Source organism: Ochotona princeps, chromosome 14 (genome assembly GCF_030435755.1).
Source record: "Ochotona princeps isolate mOchPri1 chromosome 14, mOchPri1.hap1, whole genome shotgun sequence".
Lineage (NCBI taxonomy): Eukaryota > Metazoa > Chordata > Mammalia > Lagomorpha > Ochotonidae > Ochotona > Ochotona princeps.
In genome coordinates this window covers 2,205,071-2,231,454 of record NC_080845.1, presented here as the reverse complement: position 1 = coordinate 2,231,454, position 26,384 = coordinate 2,205,071, and the positions used below count along the sequence as shown (strand labels likewise).

Here is a 26,384-nt window from a genome sequence, read left to right as displayed (position 1 = left end):
GGGGCCTGGGGGATGTCCTAGGCTCCCCTCCCCACTGCGCCTGCCAGCTCTAGCCCCAGAAACCAGGGAGCCACCTGACTGTACTGCATTCAGGGCCACCAAGCAGGGTCACTGGCCAGGGTGTGAGGCAGCTTGTCCCTACAATGTACCTGAGCCAGGGCCCTCCTTGGGGTGTCGTGGTGCGAGTGAACCAGGCAGGGAGGGGAGAAACCTAACCCGCTGAAGTACTGTACCTCCATCCCAGGGAAGCCTGTTTCCCCTCTGTTCGACAGGTGCCAGACTCCAGGGAGAGCTCCCTGCCTCGTGCCAGGGCCCCAGGGCAGGCCGGGTACAGAGGACATTGGCATGCAGCGGGACTGCGGAGAGGGCTAATAGGGCCACAGAAGGCCGTGGGCAGCCTGTGGTGGGACGTGCCAGGGTGGCCCTACCCACTGAAGGGCCTTCAGGGGGCCTGGGCATCTGCCCTGCTTCAACATAGAGGATCAAGCCCATAGCCGAAGGCATGTCACCTGGCGGGGCTGGTGGGAGCAGGGCAGTGTGTCCCCTCCTGCTGTGGCTGAGAGCGAGCGGCCTAACAGCTGAGGGCTGGTGTGTAGCGGTGCTGTGTACACCTGTACAGTTGCATGTGTACACATGTCTGTTCGTTAACCATCTCTCCAAAGCTGTGTTTGGCTCACACAGAGCGCAGCAAGGTTCGACCATGCCACCTGTGGTTTGGCACGTGCAGGGTCAGCAGCCGTTGACCTGGAATGGCCCCATGCTCCACCTTGACCCCCTCGGGCCCTGGCCACCCGTGGGCACAGGACAGGAGGAGCCACTGCCTCTCTGACCCTCGGGATGTGGACTGTGTGTGCCGAGACTCCCATCACAGCTGATGCTGTTCCCAGGGCTGGGTGCGGATCTGGCTCGGGACTCCACGACTGCTCAGCTTCTGTCCTCTGCCGGGCGGCTCGCGCCGTTGAGCAGTTCATGATAAAGCATGGCACACAGGGAGGAGGGCAGGGGATGGGGATGGGGGAGGCACCCCAAGGGGTTCCCCAACCCCACAGTGCTGATGGAAGGGCTGGGGGCATCCTGGCATGGGGGTGTTTGAAGTGTGAAGAGTGTGAGTGGGGACGTCAGGCCGACAGCGGTGGAAAAGGCTGTAGCAACAAGGAAAAGCAGAGGCTCAGAGGCAGGGTCAGCAGGGCTTCTGGGACGGAGGGTCCGCCAGGCTGGGCCCTGGGAGGGTCAGCCGCAGTGCCAGGTGTGGGGAGGGCAGGTCACAGTGTCACCGGGTGTGTGTTGAGAAGGGTACAGTCAGTGCGTCCAAGAGCCAAGAGCAGGGACTTTATTTTCCAGGTGATAGGAAACTATAGGGGACTTTTTTTTTTTTTTAAAGATTTCTTTATTCAAAAGTCAAGAGTTACAGAGAGAGAGGGAAGAGAGATCTTCTGTCTGTCAGTTCACTGCCCAGATGATTACAATAGCTAGCCCTGGATCAGACCAGGAACCCAGAGCTCCATCTGGGTCTCCCACTCAGGTGTAGCGTCCCAAGGCTTTGGGCCGTCCTCTGCTGCTTTCTCAGGCCACTAGCAGGGAGCTGGGAGGGAAGTGGAGCAGCTGGGACATGAACTGGTGCCCGTGTGGGATGCCTGCATTACAGACGGTCACTTTAGACCACAATGCTGCCGTCACCGTGGGGGACTTTGGAGAAGGGTCTGACACTTGCCTTTCTTGGTATCGCCCAGAGCGGTTGTGTGTGTGTTTCTCTGAGAAGCTGAGCATCAGCAGATCCTGGGGAGACAGGTGTGAAATGCTCACGTAGGAGACTTGCCCTGCTGCCTGGTTATTGGGGTACGGGCTGGGTGACTGCTGGGTAGCCAGGTAGCCCCACTGTGGCCAGCGGCCTGTGTCCATCCTCCCCTTGTCTGCCTGCTGCAGGAGAACCCCTACTTGTGCAGTAATGAATGTGATGCCTCCAACCCGGACCTGGCCCACCCGCCCCGGCTCATGCTGGACAGGGAGGACGAGGGGCTGGTCACCTATTGGCAGAGCATCACATGGAGCCGCTACCCCAGCCCGCTCGAGGCCAACATCACCCTGTCGTGGAACAAGAGCGTGGAGCTGACGGACGATGTCGTGGTGACCTTCGAGTACGGCCGGCCCACGGTCATGGTCCTGGAGAAGTCGCTGGACAACGGGCGCACATGGCAGCCCTACCAGTTCTACGCCGAGGACTGCTCGGAGGCCTTTGGCATGCCGGCGCGGCGCGCCCGCGACATGTCCTCCTCCAGCGCGCACCGTGTGCTCTGCACCGAGGAGTACTCACGCTGGGCGGGCTCTAAGAAGGAGAAGCACGTGCGCTTCGAGGTGCGGGACCGCCTGGCCATCTTCGCCGGCCCGGACCTGCGCAACATGGACAATCTCTACACGCGCCTGGAGAGCGCCAAGGGGCTCAAGGAGTTCTTCACGCTCACCGACCTGCGCATGCGGCTGCTGCGTCCGGCGCTGGGCGGCACCTACGTGCAGCGTGAAAACCTCTACAAGTACTTCTACGCCATCTCCAACATCGAGGTCGTCGGCAGGTAAGGTCTGCGGCCGGGCCACCAGGCTGTCGCCTGGGATGTCACCTGGCCCCTAGGCGGAGGCATGATCCGCAAGCCTGAGGGTCTGGGTCTGCTGGGCTGTGAAGGCAGGGCTGGGAGGACAGCCTGGTGGCTGGCCGCGGACTCAGTGGTCCAGGACCATCCTTGGCGCGATCATGTGCCAGAGGGACTCGGCAAAGCGGCGGAGTTCGCAGTCGCTGCCCTCTGGAGAGAAAGCTGGCAGGTGACCCTCCACGACAGGAGGAGGTGCGGAGGGGCAGGGAACGGGAGACACAGAGGCCAAGCTTCCCTGGGGAAGGTCTGCAGACAGCACGTGCCCCTCTCGATGATGTGTGACCGCACGTGGGTGGTGTGGTGCTGCCAGCTGGGGCAGCCGGCCTGAGCCTTGGAGCCAGGGGTCTCATGGCAAGCTGACCACAGAGGTGTGGCTCCCTGCCCGCAGGGTCTACCTCAGCCTCTGCTCCAGACATCAGGGGCATACTGCATGGCCGGCTGCCCTGCTGTGCAACGTAAATTACATCCTTCGTGTACACACCCCCTGCAGGACCCAAGACCCCTGCCAACAGGGATAGACCCTCATAGCAGACAATAGACTCCCAGAGCCCAGGGGGACAGTGGTCTCCTGGGAGCTGGGCCAAGGCCACTCTGGCTTTGCAGCGTGTGGACACCACACTCCCCCACCCCTAGGCCTGCTGAGTTAACCTGGCTCTGGAGAGGAGGTCCTGAGGGCACTTTAGGCCCAAGACTGTCATGACCTGCGAAACCAGTCCAGCAACGGCCTCGAGGGCCTGTGTGTTTGTGGGCAGGTGATGCTCCAGTCAATAGGAGCTGGGCCCCTGCGTGATGTGGCGTGCCCAGTGACCAGAACCCTCGCATGGGATTGTGCAAGGGCTTGGCAAGTGAACGTGGGAGTCCCTCGGAATAGTTCCTGGCCTGTAATATGTGCTTTCTGAAGTGGCATGCAGGGACAGGGGCAGCCTAGCAGGGGGCGGAAGTGAGGCCCAAGGCGGCTGGGGCCCCAAGCAGGGACGTCCCACCCCGGGCAGCCACCAAGTGCTGGCTTTGTTGCTGACCTGGAGGACATTCCTGCTGGGAAGAAAAGGCAGTTTGCTGCACGGTCCTGGATAAACCTTGAGAAGGGGGTGGGGTGGGCACCCGCTGCTGAGGCAGGGTGGGGTGAGGGGGCAGAGGTGGTGGACAGCAGGGCCAGCAAGGGTGGGGTGAGGGGGCAGAGGTGGTGGACAGCAGGGCCAGCAAGGGTGGAGTGAGGGGGCAGAGGTGATGGACAGCAGGGCCAGCAAGGGCTCTTGTTTCAGCTTGGGTCTGCGTATTCTTTGGCTTTGCATAGACTGCATGTGGACAAAGGCAGTGGCAGGTTGTGGCGGGAGTGAAGCCCCGGCAGCAGATGGGGGAGGAGCAGCTGCACAGCCAGGCGCCCGGGGTTTGGACCTGTGGTCTCCAGTCCCTCCCCACCACACACACACACACACACACACACATACACACAGCACAAGACTGGCTAGTTCACACCCCACATATCCACAATGGCCAGGACTGGGAGCCAGGAACGGAGTCCAGCTTTGCCATGTGAGGGGCAGCAGGCTGATCCCTCTAGCCATCGCTGTTCCCAGAGGCTGCGTTGGCCGGCAGCTGGGAGGAGCCAGGGCCCCAGGCCCCGGAATTGCGTCCTGGCACTCCCCATCTACACCGCTGGGCTGATGCCTGCTCCCGGGATGGGATGCTGAAAAGCAGGACTCCTGTGGGAAGCACCAGTCTGTGGGCGCGGCTGTGGGATCCCAGGCTTCTGGTGCTCGGCCTCTGCATGACCCAGGCCAGCGAGACACGTCCTCCAGCCCTCCACTCCCACCGGGCTTCGCAGCTCAAGGGTTACAGGGAGTGACACCCAGACCCTCCCAGGATCACACCTGCTCTCTGTCCTGCCTTGGGCTTCCCCAGGGAGCCCTGAGCTCCATCAGGGACTCAAGCAGGGTCCCCACGTCAGAGCCAGCTTGCCACTGGCCAGGACAGTAGCAGGTGACGCCGCCAGAGCGCCTGGTTGTGCACTTGGGGAGGAGGACACTCCTTGGTGAAGCCATTCCTGGGGACCCCGTGGTGTTGCCAGCTCTGCCGCCACCTGGCCACAATAGCAGGCTGTCCTGCTGCCGAGCCCAGTGTTTGGGCACCGTGAGACTGTCCTTGCCATTTAACTCCCCAGGTTACAGAACAAGCCAGGCCTGATCCCCACCCTGCGATCCCTCCCCGCTGAGGATGAGGTGGTCACACAGCGAGACAGGCAGAGGTCCAAACCCAGGCCCAACGGTGGCCCTCTGCCCTGGGGACACCCTAGCAGCTTCCCCTTCCAGATCTACAGTCCTTTCATGTGGGGGTGGGTCCTCATGGGGGAACGGTGGGGGGAGTGGTTGGGGGCAGGAGAGCACACAACAGCTGGACAGGAAGGTGGCTTCTGTGCGCCGCTCCCCCTGGGTCCTGCCCTCCTGCCTCGAAGCTCTTCCCTCCATGTTTCTGGCCTCGTCCTGGCTCCATCCATGCCCACTGACCTCTGGCTTGTGCAAGAAGACAGAGGTAGACAAGGGCACACAGCGGCCCAGGGGCTTGGGGTGCAGACTTGTGTGAGAAGCCAGGCCCCAACAGAGTGTGGCTGAGCCAGGCTCCCAGGTCAGGTCTCAAAGCTGCCCCGTGAGCTCATCATCCATTACCCAGAGGTGAGAACCGAGGCTCAAGGGCTGAGAAATAGATGAGCATCCTAGATAGAGGAGCTGTTGCCAGGGAAACAGGAAATAGCAGGTGTAGTGAGGATGTGGCCAGATTGGAGCCCCATTCATTGTTGGCGGGAATGTGCAATGCTGTCACTGTAGTGGGGGATAGTACAGCTCAGCCAGCAAAGAAAGAAACGGAAACGTTTCAGAGGGAAAGAGGAGCGAGGAGAGGGGTCTTCAGGGGCTCCGTGGCAGCCTGGCGAGTCAGTGTGGGACTGCGAGAATGCTGAAAATGGGCCGTGCGTGTGGCCTGCAGGCGGCTGGCCGCAACAGCCTTCTCCCAAGGGGCTGTGATCTCCTGGGAGGGAGGAGGGTGGACCTGAAAGGCCTGTGGGCTCCTGGAAGCACAGATGCTGCTCGGCTCCCGTGGGCATCTCAGCCGTCATAGCTAGTTCCTGGCCTCCCACCAGCCCGGCTCACCACCAGCCGTGCAGCGTGGCGGCCGCCCTGTGACTGTGGCCACGGCCCTGGGGTGTGGCTGGCCTGCCTCAGCAGAGACGGCCTCCTGCTGGCTCCAGGGAAAAGGCCTTGTGTGGCTTCTGCTGAGGGCAGACTGCCCTGGGCCACAGTGTGTCCGGGGCTGCTGTGGGTGGGTGCCTGCTCAGAGAGAGGCCCCCATTGTCATATCATTCCCCAGGGGAGCTGGCAGAGCCCCTGGAAAAGTAGTTTTGTGTTCTTTTTTATAGCTGTAATTTTAAAAAAAAAATTTTATTGAAAAATCAGATATACAGAGAGAAGGAGAGACAGACAGATCTTCCATCTGCTGGTTCACTCCCCAAGTGACTACAACGGCCAGAACTGAGCTGATCCGAAGCCAGGAGCCCGGAACTTCTTCTGGGTCTCCCTTGTGGCTGCAGGGTCCAAGGCTTTGGGCCGTCCTCCACTGCTTTCCCAAGCCACAAGCAGGGAGCTGGATGGGAAGTGGAGAAGCCAAGACACAAATTGGCACACATATGGGATTCCAGCGTGTGCTACTCTGCCAGGCAGCTTTTTTTTAAGATTTGTTTTATTTATTTATTTATTGTGAAAGGCAGAGAGAGAGAGAGATCTTCTATCCACTGGTTCACTCACCAAATGCCACAGCAGCCAGAGCTGGACCAAGTCAGCCAGGAGCTCCTTCCAAGTTTCCCACGTGGGTGGCAGGATTAGGCGTATCAGCAGGGAGCTGGGTTAGAAGTGGAGCAGCCTGGACTGGAGCCCATGCAGCGTTGCAGTCAGCAGCCTAACTCACTGCACCAGCCCCGGGATGGGTATGAAATAACAGAACCCAATCGATTGACACTGATTCCAGAGGCCAGAGGTCAAGGTGCTGCTGGCTGGAGCCTCTCATAGCGGGGCTGTTGCAGCCTCTGCCCCTGCTTCCAGCGGCTGCTGGCCTGCCCTGTCTGCTCTCTGACACACCCTGGCTGGCTGTTCTGTAGGCATCAGCCTTGGCAGTGGCTGGTGACACCAGCTCATAGCTCAAGCACACCCACAAAGGCCCTAGTTCCAGATAAGGTTGCTCAAAAAGCATTGTGGATATAGGGTCTCAATGAGCCCTTTTGGGGGACACAGTTCAGCTCCTAACAGACACCTGCTCTGGGCTGGTCCTAGAGCCTTGTGTGGCTGATGTGCCAGGAGAAAGAATGTGGGAATAACCCCACTCAGTGGCCAAGGAGCCTGCAGGTGCCTGCTGGAACACTCTGAGGGCAATATAAGAGTGGTGCACGACCCAGCCTGAGGAGGGTGAGAGGGGGCAGGTGCCAGGTGCCCTGGAGCTGGAATGGGGGTGAGAGAGGAGCTGGCAGCCACAGAAGGAGGCTTGCCCAGTCCTGAGTTTGGTGAGGGCACTGCAGGGCTGTGGGCAGGGAGGCTGCAGTGTGGGAAGTCTAACACTTGGAATTTTAGGGCTACTGGGGAGCAGCAGGGAGTGCAGGCAGGTCTGTGAGCCTGGACCAGGTTTGGAGGGTTGTGCAGAGGTAATGTACAGGAGGAATCCAGGGGACTGTGAGGCGATGGGGACCTGGGGGCTGTTCCCAGATCCTGGGATGACTCTGTGTGAAGGGGGTGGTTTGTAAAATGTTTGTGGAGGCCTTTTCCTCCTGTAACATTGACCCTCTGGAGGCTCGTTTGAAGAGATCACACTGCAGCCCTGCTCCTCTCCCTAAGAAGGCCCTGCTGCACACCCCGCTGCCAGCAGTCACTCAGCTGCTGCCTGGCACCGTGGCTCTGTCTTTTGAAATGTCCTACAAGGGGACCTTTGCAGCAGGCACTCTGACGTGGGCATGTTTGGCTCAGGATGCTGCCCTTGACCCTGTCTGTGCTGCTCGCTCCTTTTAACTGTGGTGAGGGGAGATGTGTACCTGTGTGGAAGGGTCATGTACCTGCGCCTGCATGGCTGGGAGCATGCACCTGTGTGATTAGGGGCGTGCACCTGTGTGGATGGAGCGTGTGCACCTGTGTGGAAGGGGGGTGTCCCTGTGTGATGGGGCATGCACCTGTATGGATGGGGGCGTACATCTGTGTGGTTGGGGCATGCACCCATGTGATGGGGCTTGCACTTGTTTGGTATCTATGGCTGCCTCCCTGGCCCCCATGGAAAGACACAGGGCAGCTCCCAGGTTGGGGTGATCATAGACCAGGCCTGCTGAGGTAAACCCGCCTTGGTTCTCTGTGGAACTGCTCAGGTGTGGCTGGCAGATCCTGAGATGTGGAGGAGTGCCAATAACTTCTTCAGACAGGCTGGGTTCTGTTTTGGACCTTTAGTGGGCATAAGATGCCCCTTGCACCAGGCAGTGCACAGGCATGGAAGCTGGGCACTCAGAAGGTGCCAACTGATGCTGAGAAGGGTGCAAGGCCTCTGAGAAAAATAGGAGGCACACAGAGAGCCCTGAGCCCGCACAGATTGCCGGACGCTGGAGCAAGGAGGCTGAATGTGGAGCAGGTGGAGCCAGCTGGGGGGCCCAGGGGTCGAGGGGCCCCATCTGAGCAGGAAGATGCTGCCATGGAGCAGGCCCCATGTCCGCTGCTGCTGCGGGACCCATGAGCTTGGCAAACAGCGGACCAAGGGTGGCCTTATCAGGAGCAGGTGTGGGCGAGTCCAGAGGAGAGTGAGGAAGCCTGCCAGCGGGGGATCCCACCTTGTGTCTGGCTCTCTCTCTCCAGCCTTGGCCCCAGGAAACAGCAGCTCACTCTAACTTTCGGTGTGGTCCATGTGACCCCCACAGAGAGGACTCCAACCAGCTGTCCCCCTGGGAGCAAGGATGTACAGCCCAGACCCTGCAGGCTGCTGAACCCTACAGGCAGCTTGGTGACTTGAAAAGCCCCTAAGCCATAATCGGGGCTCCTGGGGCCTGGGCCAGACAGGTTGGGGAGCCAGAGGGTACAGGTTGCAGACCCGTGAGCAGGACAGGCCTTGTTCCTACCCCACCACCAACTGTAGGGCAGACCTAATGCTGCCTGCCCACCTGGGGCATGTGGGCTCCGGTGCCAAGCATGCTTTAAAAAACAAAAGATGATTTGTATTGGAAGGTAGAGTTACAAAGAGAGAAGCAGAGGGAGGGAGGGAGGGAGGGAGAGAGAGAGATCTTCCATCTACTGCTGGGTCACTCCCCAAATGGCTGCAACCGCCAGAGGTGAACTAATTAAATCCAGGAACCTCTTCTGGATCTCCCATGCAGGTGCAGAGTCCCAAGGCTTTGGGCCGTCCTCTGCTGCTTTCCCAGGCCACAAGCAGGGAGCTGGATGGGAAGTGGAGCAGCTGCGATATGAACCAGTGCTCATGCAGGATACTGGTGCTACAGGTGGAAGTTTAGCTTACTGTGCCACGGCTCTGGGCCAACCAAGCATTTTAGGTTCTAACATCTGTGTCTCCCCGCAGGCTGCACACACTCCGCCTGCATCCACGATGTACTGCAGGCTCACACACACCCCCACCCCCCACCCAGGCATCAGGGTGCTTGGACACCAGGCAGCCACCCACATGCCCACCCCTGGCCACCCAAGTCCTGGTGGGTCTTGACACCGCTGGCCCTGGGTTCTCAATGCTGTTGGCCTGTTTTCTAGCTGTCCTCTTTGCACTTGGGCTTCTGCCACATTCTGCACTCCGGCCTGCTCCACCTGCCTGCCCTCCACAGGAGGCCCCTCATTGTGCCCTGCCCCAAGGAGAGGTATCACCCCTTCCCTGAGCAGCTGTGTCTGCAGGAAGCCAGCAAGCCACCCCCCAGCAGCCTGGGAAGCCCCTCCCCTCCCCCCATCACAGCCCCCACTTGCAGCTCACTCTCCCACCGCCTGCTGGAATACAGTCCAGCGCCCCATGTCGCTCTCTCCACCCCCCACTTGGCTTAGTGAGTGTCTGTCCAGGAGACCTGTCCCAGACCTGGGCTGCACCAGGCATACGTACCTACTGCCCACGCCAGCAGGTTCTGAGCCAGCCAGGCATGCTGTGTGTGTGTGGGAGGGGGTGGATTCATTCATTTGTGACTTCATTTGTTCACAAGCAAATGAACAGGAATGTAGTTGCCAGCGGCCGCCGCTTACCCTTCCCCCACCACACCCCGTGTTCCCTGGGGGAGGAAAGAGCTCCTTGTCCCCATGGGGCCAGGCGGTGGGGGCCTTTTGCATGCCTGGGCTACAGCCATGGCGACCCCCCGAGGCGCCGCCATCCCCAGCCTCCCGCCTGCTGCCTGTGGTTCTGTGCCGGCTAACAGGGTTTATCAGCAGCCGGAGAGAGGTGATGTATGTTAAAGCACTTAATAGAAACGGACTTGGAGCAGAAGCCCAAATCTGATTTCAGCAATGAACTCAATTGCCGGCCTGATTGTCTTCCGGGAGCAGTGGCTGCTGGTCTGTCCGTGTTTCCTTGGAGAGGCCCGGACGGCCTGGGCCCTCCCCTGCACCTCCACGCCACCCCCACCTCGACAGCTCCAGCCCTCCCCTCCCCTGCGCCAGTCTCAGGTCAGCGGCCAGGCTGGCCAGTCCCAAACTCCCAACATCCGGGAGCTTTCCTTCCCAACCCCACAAGCAGCAGGCAGTCTGCTGAGGCAGCTCTTACATCCGCTGCTTCACTCTCCAAATGGCCTCACCAGCCAGGGCCGGACCTGGCCGGAGCCAGGAGCCCATCTGGGCAGCCGGGACCCAGGTCCCCGTGCCATCATGCCCCCCTCCCAGGGTGCGTGAGCGTGAGCAAGAAGCTGCATGGAAGTGGAGCCCTCAGACAGGCACACTGATGAGGGATGTCAACATCTGGACAAGAGGTGGCTGAGGCAGCTGCACCCTGGCTCCTGTCCCCAGAGAACAGCCATATCGCCCAGGGCTGTGCCTGAACGCGCCCACACAGCCATGGGCTCCCTCCTGGTAGCTGTCAAGGAGTTAGGACACGAGTGGGCGGCGGATTGAGCAGGAGTGTGGCTGTGGCTGGTGGGGATGGGGTACCCCAGTCCAGGCTGCTGTGCAAGGGGTCAGGGCAGGGGTCATGCAGGTGACCTGCAGGGAGGGGAGGGGTCCCCCAGGCCCTGGCCTCTGCACCCGGTTTCTCAGGGCTCACCCTGGGTGCCTCTAGCATGCCGCTCCCTGTGTGTCCCCAGGGGCTGGGTGACATCACTCCTCCTGGCAGCCGCAAGCTGACCTACATCCCACCAGCCTCCTGTCTGGGAGCTGCTCCAAATGCCCTGCTCCCCTGGCGGGCAGGGGAAGGGCCCGGCTCACGATTTTCATGGCACTGGCCTGTGCCAGGCCTGTGCCCAGATGGTACCCCTGCTGGCATCTCCTGGGCACGATGAGCATCTCCCTGCAGGGCAGGGCACGCTCCAGCTTGGCTCCAGCTGGCACCTAGCCATTCTGCGTGTGGCTGTCGGGAACCCCACCCCCGCGCCATCCCCCATTCCCTGGGCTGTGTGACATGCACTTTGCCTGAGGCAGTTGGTGAGGGACTGAGCACCAGCGTGACTGTGGCCCGTGGGGATGGGGTGCAAGGGTTCAGAGAACTGGGAAGCCCCCCTGGGGAGCTGGCAGAGGATACCCCGTGACCTTTCACCCGCAGCAAGTGTGTGCGCACACACGCTGCTCCTCCCTCTGTTGCTGGTGACAGGTCGGCCGGATCAGGGCTGTGTGGGGAAGTGACTGCCACCGGCAGTGGCCCTCTTGCTCCGTGGTGTCTGCCGAGCAGGCACAGGATACAAGCACCAGAGGGGCTGCGGGGTCAGGCTGGCCAGGACTCCGGGGCCCCTGCCTCTGGCCCAGCAGCGGCTGCCCAGTGAAACAGCCAGATGCTGCGCCCAGAGCCACCCACCCTTGCCTGGAGGTCGCTCCCTGGACAAGTGCTGAGTGCCCACTGTATGCCGGTGCCTTCCGGGCAGCTGCACAGCCACCACGGTGCTTCCTGGGGTGACCAGTGCACTGACACCCAGAGAAGTCGCTTGGTCAAGGACACCAGCTGATCAGCACAGGGCTGGAATCGGGGTGCTGAGTCAGCTCTCTCTCCCTCCCTCTCCCCCGTTCCTCTTTCCTGCCTTCATCTCTCTTTCTCTCCCTCTCCTCTCTCTCCTGCTCTTCCCCCTCTCCAGCTATCTCCTCTCCTCTCTCCCTGTCTCCCCCCCCCGCCCCTCGCGCATGGACAGAGCCACAGAAAGAGTTAAAACCCTGAGTTTGCAGTGGGGGGTGGGGGAGCAGCAGGTCCTGGTGGGCAGGGCTGGCTGGCCGGGCTCTGTCCCTCTGCTCATGATTAAATAATGCCTTCTGATGGATGAGCCGAAAAGTGCTGTGTAGGGGGCAGGCGGCCCGGGCGTTGCTCTCTGGCGAGATGGATGGTTCCGAAGGTCACCTCCACAAAGCACTTGAGAAAGTTGATCCCTGGAGGAGGAGGGCCCTTCTGGGGCTCAGTGGGGAGTCCTGCTCAGGAGGTGCTCCCCACCCTGCTCTGGGCACCAGGCCAGAGAGATCTGCTTCTGGAGTTCCATCTCCCAGGCTGGACCGGGAACTCACGATTGGGGTCTGGGCAGCTGGCCCGGGGTGGGAGGCCCTGGCTCCAGGACCCCCTCTCCTGGCCTGTCTGAAGCAAGCCTAGGCGACCCAGAGCCGGCCCAGAGAGCAGAGGTCCCAGTTCAGAGTTGCATCTTCCACCCAGAAACTGGGTGCAGCCCGGCCCTGACCCCTGACCCTGACCTGGGAAATGGGTAGAGTGGCGCTGCCAGGTTTCCACCCAGACTTGGTCAGTACTGCACAGCCTCCGTCCAGGGGTGAGCACGGGCAGTTACTGATGCCGGTTTGCTCATTTATTGTATTTACTGCATCCCCCGGGCCCTCCGGGGAAGGGAGGAGAGATAGAGCGAGGGATGGAAGGAGGAAGCGGGAGGAGGGGCCCGTGGCTCTGCGCATGCGTTCGGGAACCGCTGGCGCCACTGCCCACCAGTCGGGGGCCGCTGCGTCATTTCCTTGTGTACACAGTGGACTCGAGACCAGCGATTGATCCCTGTCGGAGCGGCCACACGGTGCGTGAGAAGCTGTTGGGACCGCCAGCCTCAGGCAAGAGGCTGACATTTCCACAGCGTCTCTGTGGCATGTTCCTCTAGGAGGCCCCTGCTTTAGCCATCACCCAGTTTGCAGACTGGAAGACTGAGGCCCAAGGAAGTTCAGCAACTTGATGAGGGTTTCCCAGGGGGAGCTGTGAAGAGGACTGTTGTCTCACAGCCCACCAAGAGAGGGCGCAGACCCCAAGCTGTGGGGATAGAGATGGGGCTTAGGGCAGCAGTTAAACCCAGGCCTGGACACCCACATTCCATAGTGGAGAACCCAGATTCACGTCCTGACTCAGCTTTGAATCCCAGCTTGCAGCAGGTGCACATCCCGGGGTGGAAGCAGAAGTGCCTGACTCCTGGCCGCAGCCCGCGCCGTGGACCTGGCGGACACAGGCATGTAGGCAGTGACCCAGCAGATGGACACTCAATCTCTGTGTCTCCAAGATGGGCAGTGAATTTCTTGAGGATGCAAGCGGAGCCTGCCCTGTGTAGGTGGGGCTGGGCAGGCAGCGGAGGTGTGTTCCTTAGGGCCCTCCATCCGTTCTGTTGGTCACTCGTGAACGACCCACGTCATGATGGAGGTAGGCAGGGTTATTGCTTGCACTCTCAGGTAACAAAATGGAGACTCATTGGTGAACCTGTGCAGAGGCCTGGTTCTGTGGTGGAGCAGACTGATCCTCCGCCCTGCGGTACCCACATCCCGTGTAGATGCTGGTTCAAATCCTGGCTGTTCCACTTGCAATCCAGCTCCCTGCTATGTGCCTTGGGAAGCAGAGAGGGATGGCCCAAGTCTTTGGATCCCTGTATGCACGTGGGAGACCTGAATGAAGTTCTAGCTTCTGTTGCGGCTAGTTGGGAAGCGGACTAGCAGATGGAAGATCTCTCTCTCTGTTTATCAAACAAACAAGCAAATTCAGCATGAGCCACAATGGACAGGGCTGAGTGTACCCGCAGCTCTGGTGTCAGGCTCGCTGGATCCCACACAGCCAGGGGTGTCCCTACCCAGGCCTCGGCTGCCCCAATTGCGGAATGGAGCAGGAGCTGCACCGATCATGGGAAGGGCCCAGCACTGGCTCCTTGTGCAGAACAAACAGTTGGCGGCCTGCAGGGATGATGTGGGAGGTTTGTACAAAAAGCAAGACGCTGTCCAGAGGTGTGCAGAAGACGTTGCCCAGGCTGTGGGTGTTCAGGTCAGTCCCTCACGGCTTCCCCACATCCCGTTCACGTATTCATCCACGCCTGCACCCACAGTTTCGCACACCACACAGCCTTCCCTCGCAAGTGCCCAAGATGGGGGCAGCCAGCGCGTTCCCCCTGCAGCCCCTCCCACAGTCTCTCTTGCAAAAGCTGCGTCCCCCTGACCGGTGAGGCTGCCCTGCTCCTCTGAGGCCTCACCCTCTCGTGCCCGGCCCTGGCAGCAGGGCCTCCGAGTGGCTGTCCCAGATGGGTGGCAGTCATCGCTCATGTGCCACCTGCACAACCCACTTCCTTTCCACAGCGGCTGCCCCACTGTCCCTCCCTTCCCCCCGACCCAGGGCATGACAGTCCTGGTCCCTCCACCTCTTCCCCAATACTTGTGCTCTTAAAAGCTTACTTATCTTTTCAAAAGGCAGAGTGACAGAGAGAGATCCTTCATCTGCTGGCTCACTTCCCAAATGGGTCCCACAGCCAGGCTGGGCCAGGCTGGCGCCGGGAGCTTTACCGGGGCCCCATGTGGGTAGTAGGGACTGAAACACTTGGGCAGACTGCTGCTTTCCCAGGGCTCATTGGCAGGGACCTGGAATGGAACTGCAGTGGCCGGGACTCGAACCAGGCTGTGATGAGGGACACTCGCTTTGTAAGCAAGTCGCAGCATTCCTGAGCCCCTCGCCGGTCCTGTCGGGCAGGATCCCGACCTGCCCTGCTGGCCGGTGGCGGGGCAGCCCTCCCGGGGCTCGCTGGCTCTGTTGCAGAGATGCCTGGGCAGGTTCCTTCCCCGATGTGGTGCTCCTGTAACTGAGCCACCTGCTGCGGACACAGTGTACACAGGTTTTCTCCCCTGCTGTGGCTCGGTTTCTCTCGGAAACACAAAGGTACAAAGCTGAGATGCCGTCCGGCTCCCCAGACTGTCCTGTCTCCTGTGGTTTGGGGCCAGGGCTGAGGCGCACCCCTAAACACAGGTTGTGAGGATTGGCCCCTGGATTTTGTTCTGGGAGCTGTCACGGTCTTCAGGTCTCTTGAGTTCCCCCTGTGTGTGTGCTGTATGAAGTTAGGGTCCATCCCTTGAGAGCTGACTTTCCCATCTAATTCACTCATTCGCTCGTTCATTCATTCACCTACTCAGTGTCAGACTTCTGGTCTGACCGCACCTAGGCCAGGACACATTGAAGCTCACAGATTTGGTGAGCTGGACATCTGGAAGAAATCCAGTTGCAAATAGCGAACAATGCAGGAAACCTTCCCATGCGTCCCGCATATGATGGGGGAGAGTGGGGACGGGCTGCATGGCGCAGCCTCCCTGCAGGGATGGCATTTGGTCTCTGGGTGCCAGCTTTAGGAGGGGGCAGGGATAGGCAGAGGGAGCCCCAGGCACCTGCAGGCAAGCTCAGACAGACACGGAGAGACGCGTGGAGACAGGAACCCCAAGAGGGAGCCAGTGAGTTCAGGCCCCAGATGCCTCACAGCACCTGCTGTGAGTGCAGCCTGTCTCAGCACGTGGGTCCTGGGCAGCCCGGCCACCAGGGCCTGCCCGGAGGAGGGTCTCAGCTCGTTCCAGTGTCCAGCCGGGCGGTAGAGAAGCCAGGTCAGGTAGCCACATTCCTGTAGAAGACAGGACAGGGCAGAGCGGCTGACCGAGTGGGTGACCTTGCATTGCCGGCTCCACACCTGTGCTGCCTAGGTACGTCCTGCGTTGGCATCCCAGGACTCCTGTCATCACCGCCACAATATGCTGTTCAGATGGTGCTGCTCTGGTATGCATTTTTAATAAGCCAAGGTCAATGTGACCAACCCAGGTGGATGGCATCTTTTCCTCTCGTAGCTGATAGCTAAAAATATCCCTTCCTCTGAAGAGCAGTGTGGATGGGGCAGGTTCCTGGATCTCCACTGCCCGGGGTTCCTCCCCAGCTCGCTCAGCCAGAGCAGAGGGGGTGAAATAGAAGGCCAGAAGGAAATATTCAAACCTTCCAAGGCCAAGCAGGTGTTGCTTCCTCCCTGCAGGACTTGTCAGACCATTTGAGGAGCTAAGGTGCACTGAGACCCTGACTGGCTGGGGGGTTCCCGGGAGAGTGTTGCCTGCTTGATGGAAAAGGCTCATGCCCAGCACACTTTCTGTTCCCAGGGGACTGGAGCAGGGTGCACGTGGCAGGACGGAGCCCATCGTAGGCCCGCATGTGACTCCAGATGGGGTGGGGTGCACAGGTGTCTTCATGCTGCACCTGTAAAACCTCAGGGCCCCTCGACTGGAAGGCATGAGCAGGACTTTGGCGATCCACCTCTCTTCCCTCCCGGGGATGGGGGTGGGAGAGTGGGACCAGCTTCCAAGCCAGCTGCACCCGCCCCCCACTCCCAGCCCGCTGACCTGTGGTGGAAGTGCAAACCTGACTGGTTCAGGCGCAAAGGGAAGCTGAGCCGAGGTGCAGAGCTTCAGCCGTACACATCCCGCCTCCCCTCACCCCTCAGGTACGATGGCCTTTGCTGTCCTGCACTTCCACTGTTGATGTTGGACGAGTTGTGGTTTGGACAGACACCTGAGGTCACACAGCCTAGGGAAGCCCTGTCACCAGAGGACATTGTTTCTGGTTTGTCAAAGCCCAGCTGCATGGGAGCCAGTGCTGTATAACGGGTCAAGCCGCTGTCTGCAGCGCTGGCATCCCATACAGGCACTGGTTCAAGACATGGCTGCTCCACTTCCTATCCAACTCCCTTGAGAATGCACCTGGGAGATGCAGGTGCCGCCACAGGTCCAGGCCACTGTCCCTGGCCGTCTCAGCAGCTCCTGCCCCAGCTTCTGTTCCCAGATAGCACCATGTCCAGGGAGCAACCCCAGTGAGCCAAACCGCTACTCAGAGCAAATGTCAGGCTTCGCAGGGCTGCTGCTGGACCAGCTGCAGCTGCCGCCTCTTCCTCCTCCCTCCTGGCCACATCTTGGACCAGCGTCTTCCCATCCTCCCTCACACTATTGCTTGCTCTCACTCTCTCTTTATGTTTATTTTAAAGGCAGAATTACAGGGAAAGGAGAGAGAGATCTTCCATCTGCTTGTTCACTGCCCAAATGGCTGCAATAGTCAGAGCTGAGCTGATCTGAAGCCAGGAGCCAGGAACCTCCTTCAGGTCTCCCACGCGAGTGCAGGGTCCCAAGGCTTTGGGGCGTCCTCCACTGTTTTCCCAGGCCACAAGCAGCTCTGTACCCATTTCTGCCCATTTGGGGGCCAGCACCAGGGTGTAGGAGGTTAAGCCTACACTTGCAAAGCTGGCATCCCACATGGGTGCCGTTTTGTGTCCTGGCAGCCCCACTTCCTATCCAGCTCCCTGCTTGTGGCCTGGGAAAGCAGTCGAGGACGGCCCGAAGCCTTGGAACCCTGCACCCGCGTGGGAGACCTGGAGGAGGCTGCTGGCATTGCACTGGCTCAGCTCTGGCTGTAGCAGCCATTTGCGGAGTGAACCAGTAGATGAAAGATTTCTCTGTCTCTCCTTCTCTCTGTAACTGACGTTGAAATAAAAATGAAATAAATCTTAAAAAAAATAAAAAGATGATAAGAACCTTTCAAAACACTGGATCCACAAGACCAGCGTCACATTGAATGGGTTCCCCTCCCCCACCTGACACCATGTGTTTCCAGGGTCTTGGGATGTCCCACTTTTCTTGGCTCACACAGGTTGACAGAGCCAAGGTCCCAGGGTGCCTGCGCCTGTCTCCTCACCCTTCCCTCCGTGTCAGTGTCTGTTGCACGCAGTTGCCCCGATCAGAGGCCCGGCTCGCAGCAGTGGGAGCATGGCCTCAGCAGGCCCTGGCACTAAGCAGATTTCACTCCTCCTGTTTACTTCCTGAACGACTCGGTGTGTCAACATCAGGCACATGTGGGCTTCCAAGGTCACACCCCTGCCACCTGCCGCTGCCGTGGGTCCATCCCAAACCCCAGAAACGGGCGGTTCCACCCACCACTCCCCACCCCAGCCACTTGCTGTTAGCACAGGCAGGATAAATACTCGCTGCTTCCCCTGTAATTTACCAATTTCCAGAATTAGCTGCCTGTGAACATCTGAATGAATAAAGCGTGTGGGGATGACTTGGCTGGCTTTGGGAGTGGGGCTCCTCTCGGTTGCTCTCCGAGGTTGTGGATGCTGCCTGCCACCCCACCCCGCCAGTTACACAACACGCAGCCAGTGGCCAAACTTGCTAGCCGTCAGCCCACTGCAGTCCATCACAAGCAGACGTGATCAGCATCCTGGACTGAGGAACCCTGACGGCTTCCCGCAGCTGAACCTTCCAGCACCATCAGAGGAGGGGACAGGCCGACAGTGTGGGCTGCCAAGGGACTCACGAGGGCAGCTGACCTGGTGAGGGTTGAGCTGCTGGCCTCCAGGGTCTCCTGCTGGGCCAGCCAACCCTCCCCTGCCCACCGGGCAGCAGGGGGCTCTCTGATCCTCTCTCTCTCCCCAGGTGCAAGTGCAACCTGCATGCCAACCTGTGCTCGGTGCGGGAGGGCAGTCTGCAGTGCGAGTGTGAGCACAACACGACGGGCCCCGACTGCGGCAAGTGCAAGAAGAACTTCCGCACGCGTTCGTGGCGCGCTGGCTCCTACCTGCCGCTGCCTCACGGCTCCCCCAATGCCTGTAGGTCCTGGCGGGCTCTCCCTGCCTTCTACGCCCCACCCAGGAGCGCAAGCTCACATACACACGTGGCACACATGCGCACATGCAGAAACATGCCAGCATGTACAAATCCACCTGCTTGTGCCTGGGCGTGTACATGCGTTTAGCCGGGCTCCCAGCCTTGCAGCAAGTCCCTTTGCAGTCCCAGACTGGGCTGTCACTGTCTGAGCCTGCTCTGTTCTCTGCCTGGTCCTCCCTGCATCTCGCTCAGGGGAGCTGGGCAAGTCCACCTGTGTGTGCACAGGGACGCCTTGGGGGCCCCCCAGCACCGAGCACAGGTGTATCCAGGAGACCGTGGCATGTGGTAGAGAATCCCCCAGCTGACCCTGGATGCGGTGCCCTTGCCCCGGCTGAGGTTGGGGCTTCATTCTCTCCTGAGACTGAAACGATGGGCATGCTCTCTCACCCAGCCCTTGCAGTGCCCCCATTCTCCACATGAGCACACTGAGGTCCAGCACTGAGACTCAAGGCCACTTACTGGCTCTGCTGCCCAAGCCCCCCATGCTTCATCCCCTGCCACCCAGCCATATGCCCTCCCGTCTGCCTGCTTCTGGATGCCCACTGACTCGAGGCCCGAGCCTACAGATCCCTCACTGGGGGACCACAGACCCTAGCCCCCCTCTTCCCTGCAGGGCCTAAGAGCTGGACCCACCCCTGCCGGCCAGCAGGAGGAGGTGGTAGTGCTGGGAGCATCTATAGACCCCCAGGTCAAGGGGTGAGGGGCTCTTGGGTCAGGATTGCTCCTGTGCCCACTTTCCCTGGGGCAACGGGGATGCAGCCTGCACCTGCCCCTACCCGCAGGAACCCAAATCAACAAGGAGGCTCATCTTGGCTAGGCTCCCCTCCACCACACTGCCCCCTCCCTTGGAGCTGCCCTTGACCTCGGGCACTGTGACCCAGCGCCCCTGCCTTTGTCACCGTCCAGCATTCTGAGACCCGAGCTTGCTGGAGCTTGCTTTGCTGCAGCCGTGATCCTTGCGGGTTCCGCTCAGATCCGCTACCCCGGAGTCTTGCTGGGCAGGGACCCGTGCCCTTGTCAGTCCACTCTGTGACTGCCCCCCACCAGGTTCCCCCAAGTCTGTGCTCCTCCCTGCCTTGTTTAAGAGAAGGGAGGAGGGGGTGTCCCAGGCCACAGCCTCCCTCGCCCCTGCTCCTTAGACAAGGCTCAGGTGTCACCCAGTCCCTTCTGGGGGCCGCTGGAAGAAGAGGCCTCGCCGTCCTCCTCTGGTGCTGGAAAGGACATGCTCACCCGGGGATGGGGAGGCCCTGCTCCCATCGTGATCTGGGCTTCCTGGAGCGCGGGCAGAGACCCAGGGGTGAGGGCTGCCTCGGGCTCACAGCCAACCCCCACCCTGCCCAGTGCCCCAGCCCTAGGACCCGCCTCAGGAACCTCCCTGTTTGGGGCTGTTGGGAGAACCGAGTTCCTGGGGAGGGGAACTCAAGCTCTCCAGGGGCAGCAGTGGTTGCTGCCCCCACCAGCTCCCCCCATGCGTCGTGCACCCTGGGAGGCGGGCTCCTGGCCAGCCAGCCAGCCCTGCTGATGGAGATGACTCCCAGGGGGCTGGCCACTCTGTGACCTCTGTTCTACCCCAACAGGTGCCGCTGCAGGTTCTGCTTGGGGCAGTAAGTACACGCCTGGTGCTGCCCCACTGTGCTGCACGCAGGGGGGAAAAGGGGGCTCAGACATCCTGGGGCTCAGCCCCGTCCCCTCCCTCCCCCTTACGCCCTCCCATTGTCACCCTCATTGTCATCATGATTATCGTCTCTGTGGCCCAGCCACTCAGCCCGCCTAGGAGCTTCATTCCTGCTGCTTTGGAAAGCAGGGTGGGGCCTTCTGCAGGTCCCTGGGGTACCCCAACCCTGGGACTCCCTGCCCCTTCCCAACCTGGACCTCTTGCCTACAGCCACTGTTCCCAGGAAGTCCCTACAGCCAACCTGGCCCTTGGTGGGGCTGGGGGTGGTCTGCCCTGTCCTGCCCCGGTGATTAGCATGGGGGCATCTGCTGGAAGGACGAGGGGTCCTGCCAAGTCGCCAGAGGTGGGGGCAGGGCTGTAGGAAGCCACCTGGAAAGGGTTCTCCTCCGCTCACCACACCAGGCTCCGTGCCGGGCAGGACGCTGCAGCATCTTGTATCATCCTCACTACCCCTGCAGGGAAAGATACTGCCAAGGTCAACTAGCACGGCCCTGGCGGACCCTAGGTCTCAGCCATGCCCCAGGACTCAGGTCCTGCAGGGACGCCACAGCCGAGCGGGCACTGGAAGGAAGCTGGACCCCGTGGCACCACTGCCCTCACATCCTCTCACTGTTTTCCGTCTCTCACCAGGCATCAGCAGGTCCCGGAAAGAGCCTGTTCCCCAAGCCCCCATGGCCACTGTGGCCATGCAGAGGGGCCCCACCACTCCCACCCCCCTTAAGCCCACTGCTTTAGCTCCCCGGGCCCACAGCATGCCAGAGCCCACAGGTGGGTGCCAGGGTGCAACCAGTGACCCCCCACTGCTCCCCTTTCTGCTCTTGTCTGCCTCTCGTGTCTGCTCTTAGAATAGTCAAAGCTTGAACCCTAGTGCGGGCCTGCTTAGCACCCAGCCAGGGAGCCAACCCAGTTCTGGAATGTTCCACCTGCTGCTCTGGCGCATTGATTAGAAGGGTCACCCTGACATTCAGGCAAAGAGGAGCCCTGTCCGTGGGCGGGCTCCGTAGAACTGGCTGAGTCCGTCAGGAAGCCTGATTTACATTTACACCCTGGCTCTGACACAACACCGGGCGAAGGGGAGTACTCAGAATCCGTGATGAGGACTCTGGGGCCTGTGGCTGGGAGGAGGCTAAGCCGTCCCCAGGGTACCAGGAGCGCCCCGCACCTCTGTAGTCACCCAGCACACCGGGTCCACTTGGCACAGAGCAGGCTGTCCCGGGGAATGCTCAGCTATTGCCTCCCTTGTTCCCTGGGTGTGGTGAATGAAGCTTAGAGCAACTTCCAGATTTTGCGGTATAGCACTTAGACTCCATGAAGCTGCTGTTGAGTGGCGGCAGCTGCCCACTGTCCCAGGGTTGGGACATGCACAGCCTCACTGGCCGCAGACGCCACGGCCCCCAGGCCCTGGGGCTTTCCTGCCTGCCTGGCTCTTCCTCCTCCTCGTTCCACAGTGACAGACGGACCTCCATCTGGTCTTGGCACGTGGCATGGGCCACCACCAGAACTGCCTCCTGTACACCTGAGCATGCCCCATGCAGAGCCCAACTCCCCTGCCCCCCGACGGGCCCCTCATCCCTCCAGGGGTCTCCCAGCAGTAGATGCCTTGGGATGTGTCTGTCCTCTCCCCCCCGTGGCTGCAGAGGGTGCTGAGAAGGCAGCTGGGATGCAGGACGCCTCTGGGGCTGGTGCGGCCGTGGCTCTAATTAAGCCCTTGCCAGTTTTGACTTGGCAGCCTCTGCGCCTCCCACAACACCACATTAATGTCAGTTTGATGTCCGGCAGCTCCTGACTCCCAGGTGCAGCAGCTCCAGCACTTTCCTGCCCAGGTCTTGGGTTTGTTCTTTGAGATCCAGCCCGGAACAAGGCCCTGGGAGGGCAGTGACCTGGGGGACCAATCACATGTCCAAGGACACTCCTGCATCAGAGGGGCACCGTGTCCTGGCTAGAACATAGCACCCTTGGCAGCTGCAGCCATGCCCACTGCCTGAGATGGGACGCCACCTAACTGTGCTCCTCAACAAGCATGGGGTCCACACAGGGACCAGCCTGCAGAACAGACAGCTCCCGTCTAAGTTCACATCCGCATGCACCCTCCTCGGTTTAGACACTGCCTCTGCTGTAGTTTTCACCTCGCCCTTTCAGCCAGTGTAGACAGAGCCTCCCCTCCAGTGTTGCTACTCGCGGGGCTGCAGGGAGTGATGTCCCAGTGTGTGCCCGGGCTCCCCCACCTGCCCCCGCTGCCACCCTCATGTTACTTGCTTTCTCTTCTTCCTGGCAAGAATGGACCAGGCCCTCCACGGCCACCCCACTGGGGGAGAGCCTCCCCCAGCCCCAGGCAGCCGCTCCTGCAGAAGGTATGGGGGGTGGGAGGACCTTGCCCTTGGAGTGAAAGTGACAGGTGCACAAGAAAGGGGCCGGCCAGGAATCGGGAGGGAGGGGTGGAGAGAGGCTTTCCTGGAGGGTGGGGCTCTTACGGTTTTGTCCCAGCCATCAGTCATCACCAACAGCCCCAGGCCCCTCCATCTGGGGACTTCAAGTTAGATGAGCCTCTGTCTGCACCCACCCTGGCTCCGAGGACACTTGGGCAGCTAAGGGAGCCCAAGGAGGGCTTCCTGCAAGAAGAGGTACAGGTGACCTAGAAAGAGGGAGAAGGTGGCTCGTGCCAGGTGTCAGATGGCAGGACCGGGCTCAGGACTGCAGAGAGCCTGGAAAGGAGGGCTGGGGAGAGAGGTGAGAGGCTGCACCATCCTACGCCGGGTGTGCATACATGGGCATGCTCAGGATGGCAGAGGCGGCACCTGACCCTCCAGGAAGGACGTGGTCTCCGTCCAGCTGAGTGTCCCCACCTGCACCCTGCCCTGGCCCTCCAACCTCAGCCATGAACAGCTTTACATGTCCTTTGCTGGGAGCTACTTCCGGAGCGGGCCCCACTCTTCGGGGAGGGTCTCAAGGCTGGGTTTCCACACCAAGGCATCTGCTCTGGGTAGGGACACAGAAAAGGTGGGGTGGAGTGGGGGACTGCCTTCCCCACAGTCTCCCAGAGGGAAACTGAGGCAATGACAGATGTGAGGAGCAGTCTGGAATGCGGGCTGTAGGCTGCACCCGGAACCTTAGCAGCATGCGCGAGTGGGAAGCTGGATTTTGAAGTGGCAGGTGTCAACTTTAGACTCAGAAGTGGATGCTTTGGGGAGGGGGGTGGGATATTGGCCAGGACAGGTGTCACTCACAGGAATGAGCTGGCATGTGTAGCTGGTCTTGGGGCAGAGGACCCTGGGGCAAGGTGCCTCCTAGGTCCCCACCTAGGGACCCTGTGCCCTCCCTGTCTCAAAGCTGAGCAGATGACAAGGCTGCCCCAGATGCAGGCCTAGACAGCCCACCCTGCTCTGGGCAGCCAGAGCCGGGCCTACGAAAGCATGTTTCTTGTTCCTCCAAGCCACGGGCTCCTCCGCCACTGTCCCCACCAAGGGCTCCAAACTGGCCCAGCTCAAGCCCAAATCTGCACACGTGATGCCCATTGAAGAATTCCCAGGTAAGAGGAAGGCCCAGCCCAGGTCAGCCCACACCAGTAGCGCTCTCTCCCTGCCACCCAGCCCTGGCCTCCACTGGAAAACCATGAGGCAGGGCACAGACCCACACTTACAGGGCCTCTGTAAGTACTTGCCCTGATCAGCTGGGTCAAGGTGAAGCTGGCTCTTCCCTCCCTCCCCAGGGATCCGGGAACAGGTATGAGTCAGAAGCCAACTTGGGCATCATGGCCAGGGGTGCTGGGTAGACAGAGCAATGTCAGAAATAGCCTGCCCTGGCTCCCCCGGGGAGGAACCCAGGGGCGGCTCCCACTGATGGACATAGAATCTAGGACAGCTGGGTCACTGACGGACACTGCCCTTGGGACTCATGGAGGGCACCTCCCCTCTCTCTCGTCTTGGGAAGGACAAGTGAAGGCAGCAAGCTCCGGAAGGTCCTGGACAGATGCCCACTCCCACCTCTTCCTGGCCCACCTTCAAGGTTCTCCATGGCCTTGACTGCAGTGTCCTGGGCCTCCATCTCCTTTCCCAGGAGGGTGGCCATATTTCTTGCTGGGCAGTGGTGAAGATGTTGGATCCTCACGGTGGATATTGAGGGACCACCAGGGAGGGACTCCCTCTTTCTTCCTCACCACACCCTGCCCCCTCCTGGTAGTGGACGATCCCCCTCCAATCCCAGGGTGCCATGCCCAGCTGCCCCAGCTCCTGGCCAGTCCATGCACCTGTGCAGCTGGGCAGGAATGGACAGAGAGCCACACACAGGGTGGGGGAGGCACAGACATGGGATGGGAGGCAGAAGCTGGGCCATGACCAGGGGACAAGGATACACCAGGGAACGTACCCAAAAGAGCATTCACTCTCAGAGTCCCTCTGGTGCCAACCAGACTTTCAGGAAGCCAGGCAGATGGCTATCCTGTCCCCCCATCATGTTCCAAAGCAGCAGTGTGAGGAAGCTCCTGGCCCATCCATCTTACCCATGTCCACGCATGCGTCCATCTGCCTACGGGTTCACCAAGGTTGCAGTGGGGAGTGTGTTGGTCCTGGGCATGCCCCCCGCCAGCTCACAGTCCAGCGGCCTGACCCTGTGATAACCCTGGCACTGCCTGGCCTGCCCCCAGGACAGGTGGCACTTCCTGGGCAGGGCCTGCACCTGTTCTCCTTAGGATGTTGGGAGCGATGACCTTTCCCCTCTGCTCCGTGCCCTGTGCATCCTGGAGGCAGGCCCTCCTCACCTGTGCCTCCATTTCCCCAAGTGCTCACCGACCCTCTCCATTTCTCCCACTCGGCCGGCCCAGACTGTGAGTGCTACGGCCACTCCAACCGCTGCAGCTACATCGACTTCCTGAACGTGGTGACATGTGTCAGCTGCAAGCACAACACGCGTGGCCAGCACTGCCAGCACTGCCGCCTGGGCTACTACCGCAACGGCTCAGCCGAGCTGGACGATGAGAACGTGTGCATTGGTGAGCACAGAGGCCTCAGGAGTCTGCCCCTGCCCGGGCTTCCACCCCCAGCCCCCTAGAAGCAGGTCCAAGGCCCCGGGCTCGCTTTGCTGAGCTCTCCTCTTCTCTGGGCCTTTTGCAAGGTTTATTTATTTGGAAGGCAGAGTTACAGAGAGCAGGAAGGGAGACAGATTCTTATCTGCTGGCACACTTGCCAAGTGGGGCTGGGCCGGGGTGAAGCCAGGAGCCAGGCGCTTCCTCCAGGTCGCCCATCTGGGTGCAGGGCCCTAGGCCCTTGGGCCACCCCTCACTGCCTTCCCAGGTGTGTGAGCAGGGAGTTGGATTGGAAGTGCACAGGCCAGGACTCAAAGCAGTGCCGGTACGGGGTGCTGGCATCTCAGGTGGCAATGTAACCCTGAGTGCCACAATGCCATAGGCCCCCAGACCAGGGATTTGTGAGCTGTTCTTGTGACTGGAACTTGCCTCCAAAGGTTTTCTAAGCAGAGGTGGAGTTTGTGTAGTTGTCCCCTGCCCTGCTTGCTTCAAAGCTCTGCCTAAACTGCCTTTAGAGTTAACGAGGAATCTAGGAGGGACACGGCTGGGTTGGGGCAGGTGACCGCCAGCCAGCCAGCCAGCACCCAACAGCGGGTGGGGAGGAGCCCCAGTAGGCTGGCTCACCCTGCCCACCTACCCCCCTGGCCGCCCGAGCCGTGGCCCTCCCACCAGGCAGCTCTGACAGCTTACAGCTAGAGCTGTCAGCCTGCACCAGGCAGTGGCCTTCGGCTAATTCCATCAGTGCTGAAGCAATCCGCGTGGGATTGTGCCGTGACGTCACTCAGGGCCAGCTTGCAGACGCCCCGCAGCAGCCCTGGATCCGATTAGAGATGCCCCCACCCCAGCACCCTCCTCCTCTCCTCTCAGCTCTGGGGCTTCGGGGACTCCCAGCCCGCTCCCAAGAGCAGAGATCCTGGTGGGGCAAAGGCCAGGGCCTGAAAAGGAGCTGCAGCTGGGGGTCA

General features: G+C 60.7%; 1 protein-coding gene across 1 annotated transcript in view; it reads left to right on the top strand.

The window, feature by feature from the left end:
- Window positions 1-26,384, top strand: part of NTNG2 (netrin G2) — a 41,055-nt gene that overhangs the window by 13,394 nt on the left and 1,277 nt on the right. The window contains exons 2-7 of the mRNA XM_058672688.1: window positions 1,924-2,567; window positions 18,500-18,672; window positions 20,308-20,334; window positions 22,682-22,756; window positions 23,836-23,931; window positions 25,222-25,389. Coding sequence (XP_058528671.1) covers window positions 1,924-2,567; window positions 18,500-18,672; window positions 20,308-20,334; window positions 22,682-22,756; window positions 23,836-23,931; window positions 25,222-25,389 — 1,183 coding nt within the window. The remainder of the gene's footprint in view (window positions 1-1,923; window positions 2,568-18,499; window positions 18,673-20,307; window positions 20,335-22,681; window positions 22,757-23,835; window positions 23,932-25,221; window positions 25,390-26,384) is intronic.